This window comes from Naegleria gruberi, assembly GCF_000004985.1.
Source record: "Naegleria gruberi genomic scaffold NAEGRscaffold_15, whole genome shotgun sequence".
Classification (NCBI taxonomy): domain Eukaryota; phylum Heterolobosea; class Eutetramitea; order Acrasida; family Naegleriidae; genus Naegleria; species Naegleria gruberi.
Window position 1 is genome coordinate 85,201 of NW_003163312.1, and position 21,365 is coordinate 106,565.

At 32.4% G+C, this 21,365-nt stretch overlaps 9 protein-coding genes across 9 annotated transcripts; 3 read left to right on the forward strand and 6 right to left on the reverse strand.

The window, feature by feature from the left end:
* Positions 1–61: 61 nt before the first annotated feature.
* NAEGRDRAFT_55709 (exonuclease III protein) lies at positions 62–832 on the reverse strand. Its single transcript, XM_002679013.1, has one exon. The coding sequence runs from the start codon at positions 774–776 to the stop codon at positions 114–116; it is 663 nt and encodes a 220-aa protein (XP_002679059.1). The 5' UTR covers positions 777–832; the 3' UTR covers positions 62–113.
* A 218-nt stretch (positions 833–1,050) lies between these two features.
* On the forward strand, positions 1,051–1,988 carry NAEGRDRAFT_65647 (uncharacterized protein; the record flags this gene model as incomplete). Its single annotated transcript, XM_002678906.1, has 2 exons — positions 1,051–1,817; positions 1,925–1,988. 2 exons carry the CDS (start codon positions 1,051–1,053, stop codon positions 1,986–1,988), a joined length of 831 nt encoding a protein of 276 aa, XP_002678952.1.
* Positions 1,989–2,757: 769 nt separating this feature from the next.
* On the reverse strand, positions 2,758–4,596 carry NAEGRDRAFT_32327 (uncharacterized protein; the record flags this gene model as incomplete). The annotated part of the gene is made up of 3 exons (XM_002679014.1): positions 2,758–3,272; positions 3,373–3,853; positions 3,904–4,596. 3 exons carry the CDS (start codon positions 4,594–4,596, stop codon positions 2,758–2,760), a joined length of 1,689 nt encoding a protein of 562 aa, XP_002679060.1.
* Positions 4,597–5,712: 1,116 nt separating this feature from the next.
* NAEGRDRAFT_32474 (uncharacterized protein) lies at positions 5,713–7,320 on the reverse strand (the record flags this gene model as incomplete). Its single annotated transcript, XM_002679015.1, has 1 exon — positions 5,713–7,320. One exon carries the CDS (start codon positions 7,318–7,320, stop codon positions 5,713–5,715), a length of 1,608 nt encoding a protein of 535 aa, XP_002679061.1.
* A 2,063-nt stretch (positions 7,321–9,383) lies between these two features.
* Positions 9,384–10,396, forward strand: NAEGRDRAFT_32381 (uncharacterized protein; the record flags this gene model as incomplete). Its single annotated transcript, XM_002678907.1, has 2 exons — positions 9,384–9,980; positions 10,070–10,396. The coding sequence occupies 2 exons, from the start codon at positions 9,384–9,386 to the stop codon at positions 10,394–10,396; spliced, it is 924 nt and encodes a 307-aa protein (XP_002678953.1).
* Positions 10,397–10,696: 300 nt separating this feature from the next.
* NAEGRDRAFT_47823 (uncharacterized protein) lies at positions 10,697–12,979 on the forward strand (the record flags this gene model as incomplete). Its single annotated transcript, XM_002678908.1, has 1 exon — positions 10,697–12,979. The coding sequence occupies one exon, from the start codon at positions 10,697–10,699 to the stop codon at positions 12,977–12,979; it is 2,283 nt and encodes a 760-aa protein (XP_002678954.1).
* Positions 12,980–15,884: 2,905 nt separating this feature from the next.
* Positions 15,885–16,773, reverse strand: NAEGRDRAFT_32341 (uncharacterized protein; the record flags this gene model as incomplete). The annotated part of the gene is made up of 3 exons (XM_002679016.1): positions 15,885–16,353; positions 16,396–16,583; positions 16,636–16,773. Coding segments are annotated over 3 exons (795 nt in total), but the record flags the coding sequence as incomplete, so codon positions are not given.
* A 92-nt stretch (positions 16,774–16,865) lies between these two features.
* Positions 16,866–18,539, reverse strand: NAEGRDRAFT_36099 (aspartyl/glutamyl-tRNA amidotransferase subunit B; the record flags this gene model as incomplete). The annotated part of the gene is made up of 1 exon (XM_002679017.1): positions 16,866–18,539. The coding sequence occupies exon 1, from the start codon at positions 18,408–18,410 to the stop codon at positions 16,866–16,868; it is 1,545 nt and encodes a 514-aa protein (XP_002679063.1). The 5' UTR covers positions 18,411–18,539.
* Positions 18,540–18,885: 346 nt separating this feature from the next.
* Positions 18,886–21,202, reverse strand: NAEGRDRAFT_65654 (uncharacterized protein; the record flags this gene model as incomplete). The annotated part of the gene is made up of 7 exons (XM_002679018.1): positions 18,886–19,805; positions 19,854–20,198; positions 20,444–20,549; positions 20,591–20,739; positions 20,787–20,923; positions 20,963–21,091; positions 21,138–21,202. The coding sequence occupies 7 exons, from the start codon at positions 21,200–21,202 to the stop codon at positions 18,886–18,888; spliced, it is 1,851 nt and encodes a 616-aa protein (XP_002679064.1).
* Positions 21,203–21,365: the final 163 nt, after the last annotated feature.

Consider the following 21,365-nt stretch of genomic DNA (forward strand, 5'->3'; position numbering starts at 1 on the left):
CCTTGAAGAATTATCTCTGTCACCATTCAATTTTCCTCTCAAAGAATATAGACATTCTTTTGGATAGAAATTTCTTCAGTTCCTGTTTGAGGACTGGAAATCCAAATATTTATTTATTTCTTCTTTTTCTTATCGACATACATATCTTTGAAATCATCAATGTGTGCAGTAATGTCAATTTGCTTTCCCTGTTTCAGCATTTCACACAGAATTCTAGCAATATTTTTACAATCATCAATACCACTATGATGTTTGCCAATTAATTCCAATTTCATATGGTTTAGCATATCAGTCATTCCATGGACATGTTTCGAATAAATTTCAGTATACTTTTTCTTAATATTGACCCAACTTGAAAAGTATGAAGGAACCTTGATATTTTCCTTTCTACATTGTTTAGTGATCATGGTTTTTAAATCCCAATCACCACACGTTACAAATGCAAAGGTCAAATTTTTAGAAATGAAATTATCCATCATCCATTGATTGTGAAATTTCAATACATCTTCAAATTCAACTCCATTATCAATCCAATCTTGTTGAATACCAGTCAATTCTTTACAAAAATCAGTCAAAATTGGATTAGCCTTTGGTTTAACATAATAATGAAATTCATGATCAATTTTTACAGTTTTAGCATTGATGGCCACAGTTGGAAATTCAATAATTTCATTCCTAAAGTTTTTAATCTTATCATCACAAGAGGCTTCAAAATCTAACACGAGAAAGTAATCAAATTTTTGCTCTGTTGTATTATTATTATCGGAGGAAGACATTTTCCACTAGTGGGCGATGAAACTTTATAATTTAATATTTTTTTTTGATTTTGAAAATAGTTCCTGCTTCAGGTTCACTTCCGAAGCATTAAATTATTAATAGATTCAAACGTGAACTTGAAGCAGATTACAAAAATAATATTGTAATTGTCATTTACAATATTTTCAAAATTTTATTCTTCAATAAAACAATGACTTGTCAAAGTTTCCTTCCTATGGATCAATCCTCATCAAGAATTAAATAATATTTAAATAATAATAATAATTAAAAAAAATGCGAATTGTTATTGGCTTTGAAATTGGCGTTTTAAGGCCATTGCTTGAAGTACCCGAGTTGATGGGGTGTGTTTTTGAATATTTGGATTGTTCATCACTGATTACTCTTACAATGACAAGTAAACAATTTTTCGGTTTGCATGAACCAATTCAAACTGCAACAATAAGCAACACTTCCTCCGAAGATGAAAAACAAGACGAAAATTCATCATCAATTAATAATAATGATGTTAGCTTATTATTAGATGTAAATTTGTGGAGATATTTGTTACATTTCTATGAAAAATCTAATGAGAAATTAACTAAATATCAATACGTTTATAATTTTAAGGAATCAATTTGGGGTGCGAGAGAACGTTCATTTACTAAATACTGTAAAAGTACTTGGTATGAAGTTAATCAATCAAGAAAGGAAATGGATTTAATATTCAAAGAAGATTTATTGGAAAAGCATAAAATTATTAAGGAAATTATTGAGAAACTCAAGAAATTGTATCCAATATTTAAATTAGCATCAACTCAGATGAATTATATTTTTGATATTGATAGAAATGGAAGAGCTGCTTGTAGATATAAGCATTGCAAGAGTCATCAATCACTCTCTCAAAATAATGTAAGAGGTAAAACTGTTGAAATTGGTTGCACTAGTTGGGACGGAGTTTATCACGTTGAGTGTTTTATAGAGTTATTGCACGATAAACATGTGAATGTTGGAGGCATTCAATTTGATTGTGCTATTAATACTAAAGAGCTGAGAAAAATTTTGTGGAATGCAAAGAATTCAAGATATCGTGTCTATACGTGCGATTCTTGTAATAATATACTCAACCATAAAGTAATATATGGTATCAATAATTCAACGACGAAACAAGTAACCTCTCATTACTGCCAAACATGTCTCCCTCAAACCAATTCAAAAAGTATATTCAAATTTGAAAACCAGGTCCTTCTCAATTGCTCCATTTGCAAGAATAGAGTACAAGACGTACTATTTTGTTGCAAGTGTTGTGAAAATACTTTCATTTGTGGATCGTGTATCTCAAATTTTATGTGGGGAAAACACAAACTACACCAGTTTCAAACTGTTGGAAGGTCTACAGAGAAGTATTTAGAGTATTTTGAGTATCTCAAAGAAAGAGAAGAGTCTCCAGATGAATTAGCTACAACAGAAGTAATTGAAAAAGTTGTTAAGGATTATCAAGATCTAAAATTCCCAAAACCAGAGAAAATTAAAAACCCAATTAAGCCAAAGAAAAAGAAGCAAAAGACTACACGTAAAAACTCTAAAAAAGAAAGTGAACCATCATCTTCCACTTGTTCAGAAATGGCATCAGTAGAGATTCAAAATGAATCAAAATGTGCAGATGAATGCGTAACGCAAGATGATGTGAAAGAAATTTCAAAGAAAGATGAAATTCCACCGGTTATTATCGATCTCTCCAGTCAATCTTCCACCAAAGAAGAAACAGTTGACTCTGATTCAATGAGTGATCAGGATGATGATGTCTACCAAGTTGAAAAACTGTTACAATGCAAAACTATTCGTAAGAAGAAATATTATCTAATCAAATGGAAGGGATATCCAGAGAGTGACAATTCCTGGGAGCCAACAGAAAATATTTCCTCAGACCTTATTGAATCTTTCAACAAGGAAAAATCTACCAAAACAAATTCCTCCAAAAGAAAACGATAATTTACAAATAATTTATTGAAGAACATCCAACGTTACCTCCAAATCCTGTTCATGAGAGAAGAGCATTTGTTTTTGAGCAAGATTCATGTAAATTCCATTTGGAATTTTCATCAACTCTTCGTGTGTTCCCGTCTCTTTCAAAACTCCCTTTGCCAACACACAAATCTTATCAGAATTTCTAACAGTGGATAATCTGTGAGCAATGCAAATGGTTGTTCTTCCCTTCATTAACAAATCCAAAGCAGCTTGAACGAGAGCTTCAGATTCAGTATCCAATGCAGAGGTAGCTTCATCCAATAAAAGAATCTTTGGATTTTGTAATAAGGCACGAGCAATACAGACACGTTGCTTTTGACCACCTGAGAGTGAAACACCACGTTCACCCAATAATGTATTGTACCCTTCTGGAAGATCCATGATGAAACTGTGACAGTTGGCTGATTTGGCAGCTTCAATAACTTGTTCCATTGATGTGTTTTCTTCACCAATTGCATATGCAATATTCTTGTAAATAGTAGTTGCAAACACTGTAAAATGTTAATTTCCTTAAATTCCAATATTATGAAACAACTTACAAATAGGTTCTATATGAAAATATTAGAAACAATTCGAAACAAAATTAGCAACACTTACCTTGTGTAACAATTCCAAGATTTCTATGTAACCACATTGGATCCAATTCAGCCAAATCAACTCCATCCAAGTAGACTTTACCACTTGCTGGTTCATAAAATCTTTCCAACAAACCTACAATGGTTGATTTACCAGAACCTGATGGACCAACCAAAGCAGCAGCTTCACCTGCCTTAATATCCAAACTGAAATTCTTCAATACAGTCACATTTGGACGTGATGGATAAATAAAATCAACATTTGCAAAGGTTACGTTTCCAATAATTTTTTCAAGTGTTTTACCTCCTTGGAATGGAATGGCTGCCTTTCTCTTTAAGATTTTCAAAACTGTCTTTTGAGAAACCATAGCTTTAGTATAATCTGGGAAGAAACCACCAGTTCCTGAAATACCCATAATGGCAAAGAGTGAGAGACCAAAGATTTTCATCATACTTCCAATATTCATCTTTGATTCAACAACTAAACCTCCACCAAACTATGTTACATTATTAGAAACTCAATAAGAAATTACTAATAACTACTTACCCAGAAAGCTAAAGCAGCAGTTCCCCACAAAATAGCTGTCAATAATCCAAACGTAGCTCCCAAAGAAAATGACTTTCCAATACCAGCCAAATACATCTTTCTAACATCTCTCTTATATCTTGATCTTTCCTTTTCTTCACCAGCCATTGATCTAACTGTTCTCATACATGATGTTACCTCAGTAGCAATTGCAGCACTGTGATCATTGGCTTTGTTAATCTTCAAAGTGAGCTTTCTAATAATTCCTCCAAGAACAACAACACCCAATACCATGAGAGGAGTGGTAGAAATCATAACAAGAGCCATTTCCCATCCAGTTGTCAAAGCCAAAACAACACCAACAATGAATTGTGTCATGTTTTGGAAGAGAGTTGCCAATTTGACTGTGTAAATTTCCTGAATTCTACTAATATCCTCAGATAGAGTAATGGTAAGACTTCCAACCTTCTTAATATCAAAGAAACCCATTTCTTGAGTGGTGAGTGAATCAAAATAGGCACCTCTCAAAGCTACACCAATTCTTTCACTTGCCCAATTCAAGAAGAATTGAGACATGAAATTGGCAATGGCAGAACCTGCAGCAATAATGGCAAATTGACCTGCATAGGTTGAAATGAGAGATTTTTGCTCAGCGACAGTAATTGCAGTACCATCAGCTTTTGTTGGTGAAAAGACATTAACTAAATCACCCATAACAAATTGGAAACTGAATTAACATGAGTATAATAATAATGGACATTTTGAACAGTAAATTAACACATGCGTTCTGAATAAACTTACCTGATTGGAATAACACCACTTCCCATAGCTCCAATTGTTCCCAATAGAATAATAATCCAATTAATACCAATAATCTTATAAATTGTGAATGCATCATGGAATTTCAAATCTGGTTCTCTAACATCATGAATTTGCTCATCTCCACCACTTTGAGCTTGTTGTTTCTGTTGGTCAGCATCCTTCTTCTTGAATGGATTTCTTGATTTTCTTTGAGTTTGATCAGCTTGATTAGATGAAATCTCAACCTCAATTTTATCTTGGGTCATGTGTTTGATTCTGTTTTTTCTTGAAAATTGTATTGAGACAACAACATCTATTGAATCTTGTGCTTAAAAAGATCAAGAAGAACGGCCAATTAAACAACGACTATTGCGAGAGTTCTTAGGACGCCAACAGCGAGAGCTATTGTAGCCCTGTTCATTTCATCTTGTAATTAGTTGAAACATGGTAGCAGATACGACTCGATTCCAATTACGTGCGGTATAGTGGAGGACTAGTGAGGGGTAAGACTAGTGCTGTCATGATGATAGAATGTAACCTTAAAGTAGTCCTAGATGTTGTTTGTTGAATGACTTTTTTAATTAAATAAAAAAATTTACAACGCAATATTTGTGCATTTCTATTCTTTGTTCAAATTTCATGCTCTATGAAAATAAGCTTATTCGTAAAATGTTCTGTAAATAGAACACAATTTAAAATTAAAATAAAATGAGAGTATTTAAAGTTGATAGTCCATATGATGCTGATTTGAAAATTCTTCGTGTGATCAGTGATTATGATGCCGATTGTGCTGTAAAATGGGTTGATAGTATTTATGATGATACAACCGAATTGTTGTGGTATCATGTTGGATCCCGTTTTGATGATGCTATTAAAATTTTTTATGTCGATAGTGCCTACGATTGTGATATTAAGATCAAATTTGTTGATTCACTGTATGATGCTAGATGGTTTACCGAAGATAAGAAGAACCTTTTGAAGAATAATGCACCAACTTATTAAATAATTTTGTATTTTACTCTCTTAGATTTATTCTTTCAATTTGCCCTGTTTGAATTCAAGCAAAATATCCTTGACAGTAATGACACCATCCTTGTCGGCATCAATTCTGTCAATAATTTCCTTTATCAATTCTTCTGATGGTTTTTCTTTCAAAACACTGAGAGCTTGTTTAAGTTCTTCAACTGTAATAACACCATCCTTATCCTTATCCAAAAGATTAAGAGAATCAGCAATAGATTGATCAACATAATCAATATCCTTTTCAATCTTTTCAATCAATTTACCAACTCTGTTACTAAGTCTACTAATCTTGACAACAGGATCTTGTCCTTTAGTTTGGTCAACAATATCAATATGATCACTGATTAAATCTTCCAATTCTTCTCTTTCAGGTTCCACTGAACTTCTTGAAGCCAAAGTAGCAAGAATTTCATTAAGAATTCTAATCTTTTCTTCCTTAGCTTTCTTAACTTCTTCCTTTTCAAATTCAGGATCAAGAGCAACTTTTGGTGCTTCTGGAGCAGTTTCAACTGGAGTTTGTTTAGATTCAGTTGTTGTTGATGGAGTAGCTGGAGTTGAGCTTGTTAATTCTTCCTTCAAGACGAATTTCTTCTTTTCCTCTTCTTCAGTCTTAATTAACTTTTCGGTACGTTTCAGTGAAGCAAGTTTCTTTTCATAATCTTGAGTTGGAGAAGTTTGCATACCGACTTCATCGACAACTTCATCTGAAAGAGAACCAAGAGCCATCTTGATAGCTTCCTCACTTTGTACCTTATCATTGAAAACAAAAGCACGAGATATAATAAGTAATGATGATGGAATATTCTTATCAAATGATAATTCAATCCATTCTCTCAATTGTTTTTGAAGTTCCTTCTTTGATACTCCAATTTTCATACCTCTTTCCTTACAGGCATACATAAGCTCTTCATTTGAAAGAGAGTTAACACCTTCCCAATAAATTAAACGATCATCAGCCTTCAATCTTCTCATCTTTGATCTCAATCTGTATCTAAGAATTGCATCAGATCCGTATGGCGTAATACCCATATATTTACACATAGCAACAAGTTGTGCTCTTGACATGTGATCCAAAGTAATTTCATCTTTGAAAAGTTTAGCAAATTTAACAATATCATCATTAGAACAACTTTCACCATTTCTAATCTTTTCAATAAAATTATTCAATTCCTCGGATTGAGCAGCTGTTTCAGTAGATTCACTGCTTCTCAAATCTTGTACCATCAATTCAACTGTATCTTGTAAGAATTTAGCAAGTTCAACTTTAGCTTTAACTTCTTTCAATAATTTTTCCTTCTTTTTTAATCCATCTTCAAATTGTGATGGAAGCATATTTGGGAAGAGTTTCAACAGAACTGGTAAAGCAAATTCCAAGAATGGTACAACAACAATAATTGCAAAAGGTACGAGACGGAAAATATCTGAAACTGTTCTCAAAAGTTGATTTCTTTCTCTTCTTGATAATGCATTACCTCTCAAAACTTTTGTTGTTAAAGCAAATGCATATCGTACGTCACTTGCTAATAATTTACTTCCTGCAACATAGTGTTTAATTTCATGAACAGTAACATCCCTAGCTTTAGCATACCAATCCTTCACAACAGTAGGTCTCATTATAACACTCTTAAGAGCATCAAAAAGAAATACTGTAACTTTCCAAGTAACACCAGGAATAGCTTTAACTATTGAGAGTGATTTGTCCTTTGCAATTTGAACAACACTATCGGCATTCATTGGTGTAAGAAGTGATTTTGCTGTTGATGAATTCTTCATTCTTTCCTCGATTTTTTTCTTTGCTTCAAGTATTCTTTGATTTTGATTATTATCATTATCGGAGGAAGGTGGGACATTATTTAAATTAATAATGTTTGTATGATAAGAAGCTATTTTGTTGCTCCACAAATTATTATTGTTAAGCAGAGAAGATCCAATATGAGAACTAAATATATTAATTAATAGAAGAAAATCAAATACCTACTTCGATATCGAAGAAAAGATAGGCTTTGAATTTATCAATCTTGACGAAGAAGAAAAATTTAGTCCAGAATTATTTTTCATCATCATATGACCACTACCAATGGTCATTGATAAGGCGGTATTGTGGTGATTTAAAACATTCGAACTGTGAGAAAGCAACTTTGATACTGTACAAAGAGCGTGTCGCGAAGTGAGAGTACTCTTCATTTTTTAAAGCGATTTTTAAATTTTGATTAACGTTAATGATTTTGCTTTTTGCTGTGTGGCAATCAATTAAAATAAATATTCTGTAAATTGTCTTGTTGGGACTTTTAAAAGGTGTGACTTCACAGTTGTTGTGTGCTTGTTTTTCCTTATGCTATTATGGTGTGACTTCACGGTCGTATTGTATGGTTGTTTTTTTGTTTCGTGAGTATTGTTTTCTGAAATCAAGCGAAAAGAATCAATATTCGTGGTGTTTTTATTGATTGAATTCAATCATCTCACCAAACGCTGATTTAAGAGGTGTGTATTCTATCAAAATCTTGTCCTTATTGCTATAGATTTGTGGCTGAGTTAAACTAATCAATAAGAAATTGGAAAGAATATTCCATTCAATCACCTTAGAGATTTGATATCAATTTGATTCAATTCACATTGTTTTCAATTCTGAATCATAATAATAATCATAATAATATCTACAAGCTAATAATATGGGACAATAATGCACAGTTAAGAGAGAGATGCTCACCTTATTCGATAACACATAGAGAGGCACAGAATAATTTGGAAGTCTTTATCCCCAAATTTTATTTCTTCCACCTCACTAGTTGACATTTGAATACAAAACACGTCAACTGTCTTAGAATGTGACGAGTAAAGCATAAGGGATGAGCAATACTCTTTCGCTGTCTCCCACGATACTCATCTGTGAACTCTAGAGCCGTTGTGATCCTTTTTCTCAACAACACAACTTGGAAAAAATAGCTTTGCGTTCATCTAACTGCTGCTGATTGTTGTTTGTGCTACTCTACTCTTCAAGGGAATATAACAACAAGCGAGGTTTTTTTAAATTGAATAACGCAATAATAATATATACTTCATCACACACAACACACTAATAATTTGGAGACAATTGTCATTCATATTTTGTAGTAGTAGTTTTTAAAAACAAAATTAACTAGTAGTTTAATTCCTACTTGCTTGTATAATTTATATATCATCACCATACATATAAGAATGGGCTTTTTCACTAAAAAAAAGGATAAATCACCAGCCTACGATGCTGATGCAATCAAGTGCGAAATTTCTGGGCCAACCGACTTTAAAAGGGGAGTGCATATTGAAGTTGACCTCAACCAAGGTACTTTGAAAGGTGTACCAACACAATGGAAAGATACATTTGGAGATAGTGCTCAATATGATGAAAATTCTGCTGTGAATCCAAATCTCTTACCTACAATGAGCTCATCTCAAGATAATGTTCAAGGATTTGTTATTTCAAAACCATTCGAATTCAAACATAATATTCACGTTGACTATAACAGTGAGGTAGGTTTTATTATTATTTTGACAGTTGGTTGACTAATTTCAAATAGACCGGTTTCGTTGGTCTTCCACCAGAATGGGAAACCATGCTTAAAACATCTGGTATCACAAAAGATGAAGCTGTTCAAAATCAAGATGCTGTTTTGGGTATTTTGGACTTGGCAACTAATAATATGCAAAGACCAGATGAAGCAGCTGCTAAACAAAAACCAATTGGCGGTAAGAAACAACGTCTTGTTGAATATCTCCAAAATGAAGACCCAACTAAAGTATTTGGTAAACTCCAAAGACTTGATGAAGGTTCTTCTGCCGTTGTTTACAAGGGTATTCACAACAAGACTGGTATGAAAGTTGCCATCAAGATTATACAGATTAAAGCTGACACCAAGTTAGAAACATTAGAAAACGAAATTGCAATGATGCACTCTTGTCAACATGAAAATATTGTAAAATACGTAGGAGCATACTCACACAATCAAGATTTGTGGATTGTCATGGAAATGATGAGTGGTGGTAAACTCACAGATTTGTTATTGAGCACTCAATTCTCTGAACCAGAAATTGCTGCTGTTTGTAAGGAAATTTTGAAATCACTCAAGTACCTCCACGATAATCAAAGAATTCACCGTGATATCAAATCAGATAACGTACTTCTTGGAGAAAATGGTGATGTCAAATTGGCTGACTTTGGTTTCTGTGCTGAATTATCCCAAACTGCTGATAAGAGACGATCAGTCGTTGGTACTCCATACTGGATGGTAAGTTTTCTTGTTTTAATTCAATTTTAAATTTACAATTTTATTATAGGCACCTGTAAGTTTAGTTTTTCAATTTTATTTATTTAAATATTATTATTTAGGAAGTTATTCGTGGAGTTGATTATGACACCAAGGTTGACATTTGGTCTTTGGGTATTATGGCTTTGGAAATGGCTGATGGTGAACCACCATTGCTTGACTTGCCACCATTGAGAGCTTTGTTCATTATTGCCACTCAACCACCTCCAACTTTGAGAGAACCAGAGAAGTGGTCAAATGTCTTTAAGGACTTTTTGGCTTGTGCTCTTGCTAAGAATCCTCAAAAGAGAGCCTCAGCTGATGATCTTTTGAACCATCCATTCATTCAAAAGGCTACTGATACTAAGTTCCTTGTTGAACTCATTAAGAAGTATAAGTTGAAGAAATAAGCAAAATATTGTACCAATAACACAGTAATCCAAATGTAAAAATTCATCAAATTTTGACAATGAGTAAAATGCACCACCAACAACAATAAATAAACCATATTTAACCTTAAAAACATTAAAATTTCACCATTTCAATAACCAATTATGGAAAAGCTAAAGTATTCCTATATAATTTTGAGTTTATTGTAACTGTGTTTCATTTCTTCATAATAATATCAGTATTAATAGCTCAGTGTTGTGCCTTATGATTCTGGGTTTAAAATTTTTCGAAAAAGAAAAAAGAAAATAAAGTTTAAAAAAATGAGCCATGATGACAATTCAAATGCTGTCGATACACAACAACAGAACGATCATCAAAATCTTCCAACCACAACAATAACAAACGACGAAAATAACAATTTTGAAAGTGTTACAACACTTAATAATAATAGTTTGGACTCGAATCAAAATTTTTCATATTCCGATAACACAAAATCCGATATTTTAGGTTTATTTGATGATGATGATGATGAAGAGGATGATGATTATCAGGATTTGAACGAAGATGAAGATATAGAATTGGAAAATTTTGATTGGATCGATTGGGATGATATGATACTGCCTGATGATGAGTTTGATGGTAGTTCTAGTCAAGCTAAACGAGGAAGGAAGAAATATCAAAAGTTTGAAAAACCATCAGTTTTACCTAGTATACGACCCAAAAGTCCAACAAAGCAGACAACAGCTAGCTCAAACTCTGTAAATATGTTAAACAATGTACAAATACCATCACAACCTTACCAATTTCCATTTCCACAGATTATGGCACCTCAATTATTTCCACAAAGTGGTGCAACTAAGAATTTCAACCAATTTCCAATAGTTCCTTCTACGATATTTCCAACATATGACCTGATGTTCTCTAGAGGAGTTAATTTGCCAAATGCATCAACAAGTAGTAATGTTGTGGCATCTTCATCTAATGCATCTGTTCCAACTCAATCAAGCCCATCAAGTCCTCCTTCTTCCTCTAATAATTCAATATCCAGTATATTCTCATCCCAAAGTGTAATATCAGATGAGCAAATGAAGGAATTGCAATATCAAATTCAAACACATACTCAATTACTGTTTTATAACTATTTCCTATCAAGTTTTAATCAAGAATTAAAGGAATTGAACAAGAAATTCAAAAATCTCATCACTTCCTATTTAGTTATCAAGAAAGAGGCTGTAAATAACAAAATGAGAAAATTATTATATTTATTTAATGTTTCTAAAGACGTTAAAATTGTAAATTTATTAGATGGATCAAAGAAGGTTACTCTAACCGAAAATTCATTCACTCCAAACGAAAGAAACGAAGAAAGAAATGTTGAAGAATGGATTGAACTGCTTACTACCTCAATACTGGATGTGGAAGGAATTGATTCAATGGATATATTTATTGATTTTGACTATTCTTTCTTTTATATCAACAATCAAATTAATTGGGAATTATTTGTAAAATTTTTAAAACCTTTCAAGTTATTTTCAAATCAAAGCTTGTTAGCAGAAATACAGGAGAGTATTTACTACTTGAATACAACTGCAGAAAGAGGAATAGGATCTAAAAGAATGGTTTTTACAATACCTGAGGATAATTTACTCTTGATTGGCCTTAAAAAACATTGGAAACCTGGAACAACAATTAAGTGGGAAAGAATCAGAGATGAGTTCGTTCCAAACAAGTCATCGAAACAACTAAGAGTCAGATATAAAAATATGATAGGGAAAAGAGCAGCATCTCTAGAGTTTAATCCTTTCAAAACGTTCAGAACTATTGCAGAAGAAACAAACCAACAACATGAAGGTAGTGGTAGTACCAAAAAGAAAGATGATAGTCAAGTAGATTATTCATATTTATTCGAGTCAATCAAACTTTTTAAAATAACAAGCAAATTAACAAGGAAAGAGATTCCAGTAAGTTACAAAGACCTAAGCAAAATACACACCTATGTACCTAGAGATAATATTTCTGAATCAGAGTCAGATTTGGACCAAACAAAAGATACAGGCGAAAAGAAGAGAAAGAAGAATGAAAAAATCAATCCAAAGAAAAAGAAGAAACAAGATACAGAGGATATAACATCCCTTGAAAATAATTTATTAACCACAGAAAAGATAGACCAAATAGTAGCAGTTCAACCACAAGTAGAAATTCCACCTATTATTGAAAATCCAATAATTGAACAACCAATTAATCCATTGAATGAAAGTAGTCTCAGTGAAGTATTTTTGAAGCCTGATTTGGAGTTATCCACTTCAAAGATACTACCATTCGAAGATGTTGGATCGATTGACTCATCTTCTGATGAAGAAGATAATGTACATCATGTAGAAAAGGATTCTGAGATTATTCATGATGGAATAGTACACAAATTTACATATGAGGACGATAGGCATATTTTGGTTACTCTTCAAACTAAGGGTCTTCAAATTGGAACGTTGATTGTTGGTGATGAATTTGATAGTGTTTTACTTGATATTGCTAAGGAATTGAGTAGATCAAAACAAGTTATCAAAGCAAGATACAATAAGATTATCTCAATTAATAAGAAATAAATTGATAAATATTTTATTCAGCTAATAACTTTTTGATTGATGTTGCAAGAGTAAGTAGTGATTGATTTCCAATATCTGAGACTTTGTTGACTGCAACCATCAACATGTCTTCTCGTTTCAGTTTTGCTATCATCTTGGAATTACTTTGGCAAATAATTAGCAAAATGTTAAGCATATAATTACAAATTCTAGTCACACTCTCATCAATTTCATTAGTTTCCTCGAATGAATTTACATGATTGAGAAGAATTTTACGGATGAGTCCCAAAACTTGTTGTGAAAATAATTGTTCATGAGTTGAGGAATATTGTTGAGCCAATAGGAGAACAACATGACATGCTGACTCAGCTATGGTTAAATCTTCATGAGAACAGAGTTTCATGAAAACTTGAAGGTTGTCAACCAATGCTTCATTGTTTTGAACCAATGTTTCAGCTGCTTGTTTAGAGTCATCTCCCTTATTCTTTGAAGAATGAACAAGTTTTGCTGCCTTATATAAAAGATTGTCGACTATACCTAAACAAGGTTCAAAGAAAGTATCTACACCATTTTCAAAGGCGTACTTCAAAACAGCACTCAATTTTGTGATTATACCAAGCTTGAAGAGTTGATCTGAAGTCAAAACTTCTGCATTTACAACCTTCAAAATCAATCTAACATTGTGTACGTTGTTATTTCTATGTTCTAACTCGAAGAATTCAAACAGCTTTGGAATTATATTAAAGTGGTGAATAACACCAATGAAGCCTGGGTTGTGTTCAGCAATGTTATTCAATAACTTTAATCCATACAATGGAATAGGGTCTTGATCATCCAGTATTTGTTTGTACTTTGGCAAAACATTCTTTACGATGAAATCATTAATTTGTTTTGTACACTCGTGGTTAGGATCTTCAATACTATAAACATTCTTATCATTCAAGAATTGAACAAGAATATCAGTGAAAATCTTCAAACACAAGAATCTCACATCACCATTAGAATTATTGAGCATATCTACTAATGATGGTAACAAAGAATTAACAACAACTTTGTGGAAGGAAGCAGTGGTTGGCTGTCTTGAAAGGGCTTCAATAACCAAAAGTATAGAGTTGGAAGATTCTTCAGTACCTGACTTGGATCCTAATTGAGTCAAAAGTTTTGATAGTTGGAGCAAAACGTTCTCTGTTATCATCTTTTCGCTCAGGGAAGGGGTAGTCATTACGAGCAAAACAAATTCAAGAGTCTTGTTTTGATTTGCTGCAGATGTTGATGTCATACCCTTATCAAGTTGTTGGGAGACTTGTTGAAGAAGGGTTGGAATCATTTCAGCAATACTATCAAGAACTCCAGCCATACATGTCTTGACATATTGTTCCTTCTCTTTGTTCATCATTCTATCCAAGCAAGCACATAGCTTTGGACCGAAATTCTTCACGATAAATGTTGGATTGCTCTTTGAGATGATGAAATATGTAATAAGAGCCTTAGCTCTGATTGTATAATTAGAGTGATCAACTAAAGAGGATAAGCTTTCTTCAAATGCTGGATCTTCTATTAATTGTTTGCATTGCTTAGTGTTGCTATCAGTCAAAATTGCAAGATTAATAATATTGACTGCAGATTGTTGAACTCTAATATTACTGTCCTTTAAAAGAGCAGCAATTTTCTTTGGCGTTATTAAATCAATAAGTTGTGAAGAAAGATTGGACTTATTTCTTGACATTCTAGAAAGTGATGAGATAGCACTTCCTCTCAAGAATTCATTCTTACTGGTATTGAAAATTTGGAGAAGGGAAGAGATACAATCAATTGTGGCAAACTTTTGAGAGTATTGAGGACTTTGGGCAGCAATATTTTCAATTGTTTTTGTGGCATAATGTTGAACAACTTCATCAGCATACTTAAGACTTTCAACAACTGTACTAACAATTGATACAGGTAAATCAACAAGGGTGATTTCCTTTTGATTTTGGGAAGGAATCTGTGTAGCAACATAGAACACCAATTCTCCTAAGCAGGCCAGTGCTCTTCTCTTTACCTTTACACCATTGTCCTTCATGACAAGTTCTACAAAGACGTCGAATATTTCATTATTAAGGAGATCTCCGGAAATGTATGTTGCATGTCTTACCAAAAGACCAGTAACAGAACATAATCTAACTCTGAGCATTGGAGACTTGTAAGCTCTTAGCATTTTAATGAACAACTTCATCAAGGAGCTGTTAACAAGCAAGTTAGATGATTGGGTATCTGTGCAAAGTGTTTCAAAATAGCACAAACAATTCAATTTCATAGTATTGTCTCCATTTCCTCCAAGAGCTTTGTAAATTTGAGTAAGGAATCCTTCCAGCTCTTTTTGAGGCATGTTTAAAACCTTCTTGAGAGGATGAGGTTCAAAAGGAAGTTTAGTTTTGTCGAACTTTGGACTAGTAACTTTTTCAATTCTGGAGTTCATGATAATTGGTTTGACATAGGTGTCGGATTGGTTGAACATTAATTTTTGAACTTCTTGGATGGAAAGTTTGATGTTAGCGATATTTGATTGGGAGGTAGATCTTCTGATCATTGGTTCTCCAGTTGGTTCCTTAGAACTATTTCCTCTTGTTTCTGAGGAATCACTAAAACCTTGTTCTTCGTCATCTAACTCTGCCTTCTCTTTAGAAAGTTCATCACCACTATCTCCATCGGATTCATCGAAATTATATTCAATATCTGTGACTTTCTTAGTGGATGGTTTTTCTGAAGATCTTCCATCATAACTAGGACCCAACTCTTTTTCAAGATTGGATTGGACAATCTTTGAAAGTCTCATTACATTCTCGCTTTTTGAGGTTTTTTGGGAAGAAACAACCTTAACACTATTCAGATAAACAGGAGAAGGAGCTAAATATTTTCTTAATTCTTCTGGAGGTGGTGCTGCCTTTTCTCTCCAAAATTTGTGATCTCTTAGGTCATCCCATGAAATTCTATCTGTTGGATGTTTTTGTAATAATGATCTAATAAGAGAATTCAATTCTTCACTACAATTTTCCAAAGGCTTCAATTCCGAGTTCAAAATTAATTCCATAGTTTGTTCAGGTGTCGATCCAACATAAGGAGGTTGTCCAGAAGCCATCTCATAAAGAATACATCCAAGAGACCAAAAATCCGAGTAAATTGAATGGATTCCTCCCATCAATAATTCTGGAGCTGTGTAACAAAGAGTTCCTCTTTTAAGTTTACCATCATTTACAGTTTTATCAGTCGATGGTGTTGATGTAGCTAAACTTTGATCAATGTCCTTCATTAATTTAGATAATCCAAAACCACTTAATTTTAAAATACCACAACCATCAATAAGGATGTTTGAAGGTTTTAAATCACAATAAACTACACCTCTTGAATGAACATATCTACAACTCGTTAAACTATCCGCTTCATATAAATTTACTTACTGAAGGCCACTGATGATATCCAAAGCAAAAAGATGAATTGTATCTTCGGGAAGTTTATGATCTTGACTTAAAACTGTCATTAAATCTCCAGTACAAAATTCTACAATAATCCAATAATGATTCGTTGTTTCATACCAACTATAAAATTTTAATACATTTGTATGAGAAAGCATATTCAAAACTTTTGCCTTAAATTTGTTATTGTTTTAAATAAAATTATTGTATGATGGCGGAACGTACCTCTGTAAACACCTTTTGTTTATGGTGTTTCTCTATACATTTTACAGCAGCATATTCTATAGTTTTTCTTTTTCTACCTTTATAAACTACAGAACTGCTACCCTTTCCAATCTCTTCGTAGATTTGAAAGTTATCCATTTTTTTTTAAACCTAATTTTTGCGCCAAAATCGTAACAAGTCAAAACATCAAGTTTGAATCTTTTGCATTTGATATACAATGATAATATATATTAGTCTGTTGTTGTTGGTTTATTAGTAGCCTTTTCTCTTAAAATTTGATTGACTAAAGATGGTGATGCATTACCCTTCGAAAGTTTAATCACTTGTGCAACTAAAAATTGGAATACATTTTCCTTACCATTTCTAAGGTTTCCAACTTCTGTTGGATGTTCAGCGATAATCTTATCACATAACTCTCCAATAACATTCTTGTCTGTTATTTGTCTCCAACCATTCTTTTCTGCAATATCCAGTGCCATCTCTCCACTCTTTTCATCAAACATTATCTTGATAATCTTCTTTGCCATTTTACCAGAGATATCTTCATGTTGAATAGCTTCAACAATCGATCCAATTTGAATATATGATACAGGACTATCACTTAGTGTGATTTCAGATGCATTGAGTAAACCCATAAGCTCACTAGCAATCCAGTTAGCAACAAGTTTTGGATTCAATTTAGATGACCATCTAGAATCATGCAAAATTGTCTCAAAGAATTCAACTCCTCCATTATTGGTCAATAAAATATTGGCATCATAGAAATTCAAATTGTATGGTTCACTTGTCAACTTTTCGACAATATCATCAGGAAGAGATGGAATAGTAGTTTTAACAGATTCAACATAATCTTCAGTAAGTTCTACATATGGCAAATCTGGATCTGGGAAGAACTTGTAGTCTGGAATATTTTCCTTACTTCTTAAAAGTAAAGTTTCTCCCTTTTTGGCATCAAATGTTCTGGTTTGTTGTTCAATTTTTTGTCCATTTGTCAATAATTCGATATGTCTCTTGATTTCAAAATCAATAGCACGAGGAATATTGTTAGCACTGGAAATATTCTTGACTTCACATCTAGTACCACTTAGTGGGTGATCACCAGCTGATGCATTGTATACTGATACGTTAACATCACATCTCAAACTACCTTCTTCCATATTACCATCACATGTTCCAATATGTCTCAACATGAATTGAAGTTTTTTAACAAATAATTCAGCCTCCAAACTTGAATTCAAATCTGGATAGGTAATAATTTCCATCAATGGATTACCAGCTCTATTTAAATCAATTAAGGTATTATCCAAATCATGAACAGATTTACCAGAATCTTGTTCAACTTGAATACGAGCAATTCTAATATACTTTGGTTTATATGTACCATCTCCTTGTGGAATGTCAATTCTCAATTTACCTTCAGAAACTAGAGGATAAAATTGTTGAGTAATTTGATATCCAAGTGGAAGATCAGGATAAAAGTAATGTTTTCTGTCGAATTGAGAGTATAAATTAATTTTTCCTCCAACAGCTAATCCAGTCTTAACTGCTTGTCTGATACAGTATTCGTTCAATGAAGGTAAAGTACCAGGAAAAGAAGCATCAAACAAAGTGACATTTACGTTTGGCATGGAGTTTGTAAACTCTGTTGAACTTGTTGAAAAGAGTTTGCTCTTAGATTTAATTTGAGCGTGAATTTCCAATCCAATAACAGGTTTATATCCTTTTAAAACACTTTCATCTCCACTTGTGTGTAAATACTTCTTGTTTGTGTGCATTTCATGTTCTCTTCTTCTCTTTTCCTTGATAGTTTCCGTAACATGAACAGTTTTATGATATTGTCTTGAATTTAGTGATGAAATATTATTAAATAAAATAGAAGATTGTTTTGGTAGACATGTTTGCACACATTTCGATGATGATGACTTGACAGAGTTTCGGGATGAGTATTTAATGCCTTTGATAATTGCTCGCATTTTTTTAATATTTGAATTTAATAATTAAAATAATATTAAATTATTTATTTAATCTGAAAAAACTTGTTTAAACTCTGTTTGTTTTAATTCTTTACAATCCTCAATCTTCTTATCAATTATTGATTTGACTTCCTTAGCAATCTTGAAATCATCAAACACCAATTTTTTATCAAAAAGAACTAGTGGAGATCCAAGTTGTTTCCTTTCTGCCACAAGTCTCATTGAAAACTTGTTTTGCTCATTTGTTTTCAGCTAAGCAATAAAATTGTAAGAATAACTATGATATAAATAAATAACATACATCAACAGTAAATAATGGAACAGTTTCTTCCACAATTCCAAAACCAATCCTATTAACGTCAACAGTTACAATGTAGAGATAGTTTGCATCAAAGAAAATATGGCGCATTTCTCTATTATCCTTTTTGGTTGGAGTAACATGACCAACAGGTGTGTTTACATTTGTTCTAGTTGGAGTACCTCCAGGAGCTTTCTTTGGTGAGCTAGGAACCATTTGAGGAAATGTAATTGGAGAAGTAATACTGCAGCGAATAGTTTCTCTATTGATCATAACAGCTTCCTCTCCAGGACAATATTCTGGTTTTGGATTAATAATATCTGAGAGTGATACTAGTTTTTCTCTCCCTAAAATGAGCTTACTCAAAATTGGAGATTTGCATACAAACTCATATATCAATAAAAATTCATGAATTTCAAATCTAGTATTTGTCTCGATCTTCTTATTTGATTTTTGAAGTGGTATTTGATCAAATGGTGATTGTGAAGTTTCGTTTTCTTCATAATTCATTAATGTAGAAATATCAGAAACAGTGGCATCTGATCTTAAAGAGAATAATCTTTGGTATTGTGTAAATTCCACTTGTAGTTCATCCAAAAAGTCAAATACACTCAGTTCTGTAAATAATTTTTTCATAACCTCCTTGCACTTGGAAAATTGCTTCTTCAGGGTCGGAAGATAATTTTCAATGTATAATGAATTGGTTTCATCCAAACTACTCCATAATGCTGTCAAAATTCTATAAATCATATGGTATGTATTAATTCTCGTTGGTGCACTATGTCCCATCAAGTAGGTAATAGTGTTAAAGAAACAATTGTCTGACTGATCAAAAGATGACTGATTAACTTCAGAAACTTTAGCCATTCCAATTGTCAATAACGGACCTGTTGGTGTTGCTGTTATTATTTCTGAATCAATAATATTTGATTATTTGAATTACTTACATTCATTCACAATCATAGAATACATAAAACATAATGAACTCAGTAATAGTGACTCATTATCGTTCCTCCTTTGAACTTGATCGAATACCATTTCAATAAATGAATTTTCACATCCTATCTCTTTTGAAAACAGTAGATAAGTTAATCTCTCTATTAATTCTTCATTTGTAAAAACAGAATAAACTTGAGAAATACAATATAAAATTGTTTCCAATAATAATCCAAACTTATTATCAATGTGATTATGTTCCTCATCGCTACAAGAGAAACTTATAATTGAATCCCTAATTACTTTCTTGATTGTCAAATCTACAATGGATTCTGTTAATTTTTCATCCATTCCTTCTATTTTTGTATTGTAAATATCCTTTAAATAGTATAAATGATCCAACAAATCTGCTGAATAGTCCTCTAACATCCTTATTTGTGACTTGTTTTCTCTTGATTTAATTATTATATAATTCAAGGAAGAAAGTTGATCTATGAAAAAGTCTGCCAATAAAGAAAAATATGGTGTGGAAACTACATATTTGTGGAGTGCCACATCATTGACTTGAGAGAGTTAAATTTTAAAATCCTTGTCAACCTACCACTGTATGTATTCAATGTGATTGTTCTTACTGCAATTCTGATCATGCTATCGGTGTGATTACAGAACTTTATAGCTTGATCATAAAGAGGGAATCTAGAATTAACCTGAAAATTATTAATACTATCAAATTCATATGAAAACATACGCTGTCAAAAAAGAATTGAATCATTGATTTGTCAAATTTCAAAGAAATTGTTTTCAGGAAATTAATGTAATAAGCCAAAAGTTCTTCATCCGCAAAATCCAAAGGGTGGTTAATCAATTCATTGATGTGATTATTGGAGAGTAAAAAATCTAACAAGAAAATTAATTTCCAATGATCATCGAATGTATGTACATACACAGGGAATTTTTGTTGTTCATATTTTGAATCATAATACTAATAGATTGAATTAATTGTTTCTTGACGTGATTAGGTGAGTTCGGTTGTGATAGTACGTTGAAAAAGAAGTGAAAGACATTCCTCTCCAAAAACAAGCTTTTCAAAAATTATTATAATTATGTCCGATAAACTTACTCCCAAAATCTTTCATTATGTTTGTCTCCCCACACCATCAACTCGGAAATAGATCGTAAAGTTTCAATGACAACATCCGAATTTAATTCATTTATCACTTTGTTTTGTTCCAACACATCACATAATTTACTATTAATATTATAAATCCGAATCCATCACATGATGATTGACTTACTTGAGCGTCTCCAAAGAAAATTTTTGAGGTGTTTGCACAAACAAACCCGAGATGAGCTTCCTCATTTTTTTAAATTATTAAATACCTCAGCTACAGCTCAATTTCGATTTAGAGTGTTACGTTCAACACAATTAATTGAAATATTTAACCAATATGTCACTTATTTATTATAATTTTAAAATTAATAATACTGTACTAAAACTATTATCTATTTTCCAAATAATAATA

Excerpts from the sequence above, each read along its gene's own strand:
- NAEGRDRAFT_55709 (XM_002679013.1), bottom strand. The coding sequence starts at position 776 with ATGTCTTCCTCCGATAATAATAATACAACAGAGCAAAAATTTGATTAC.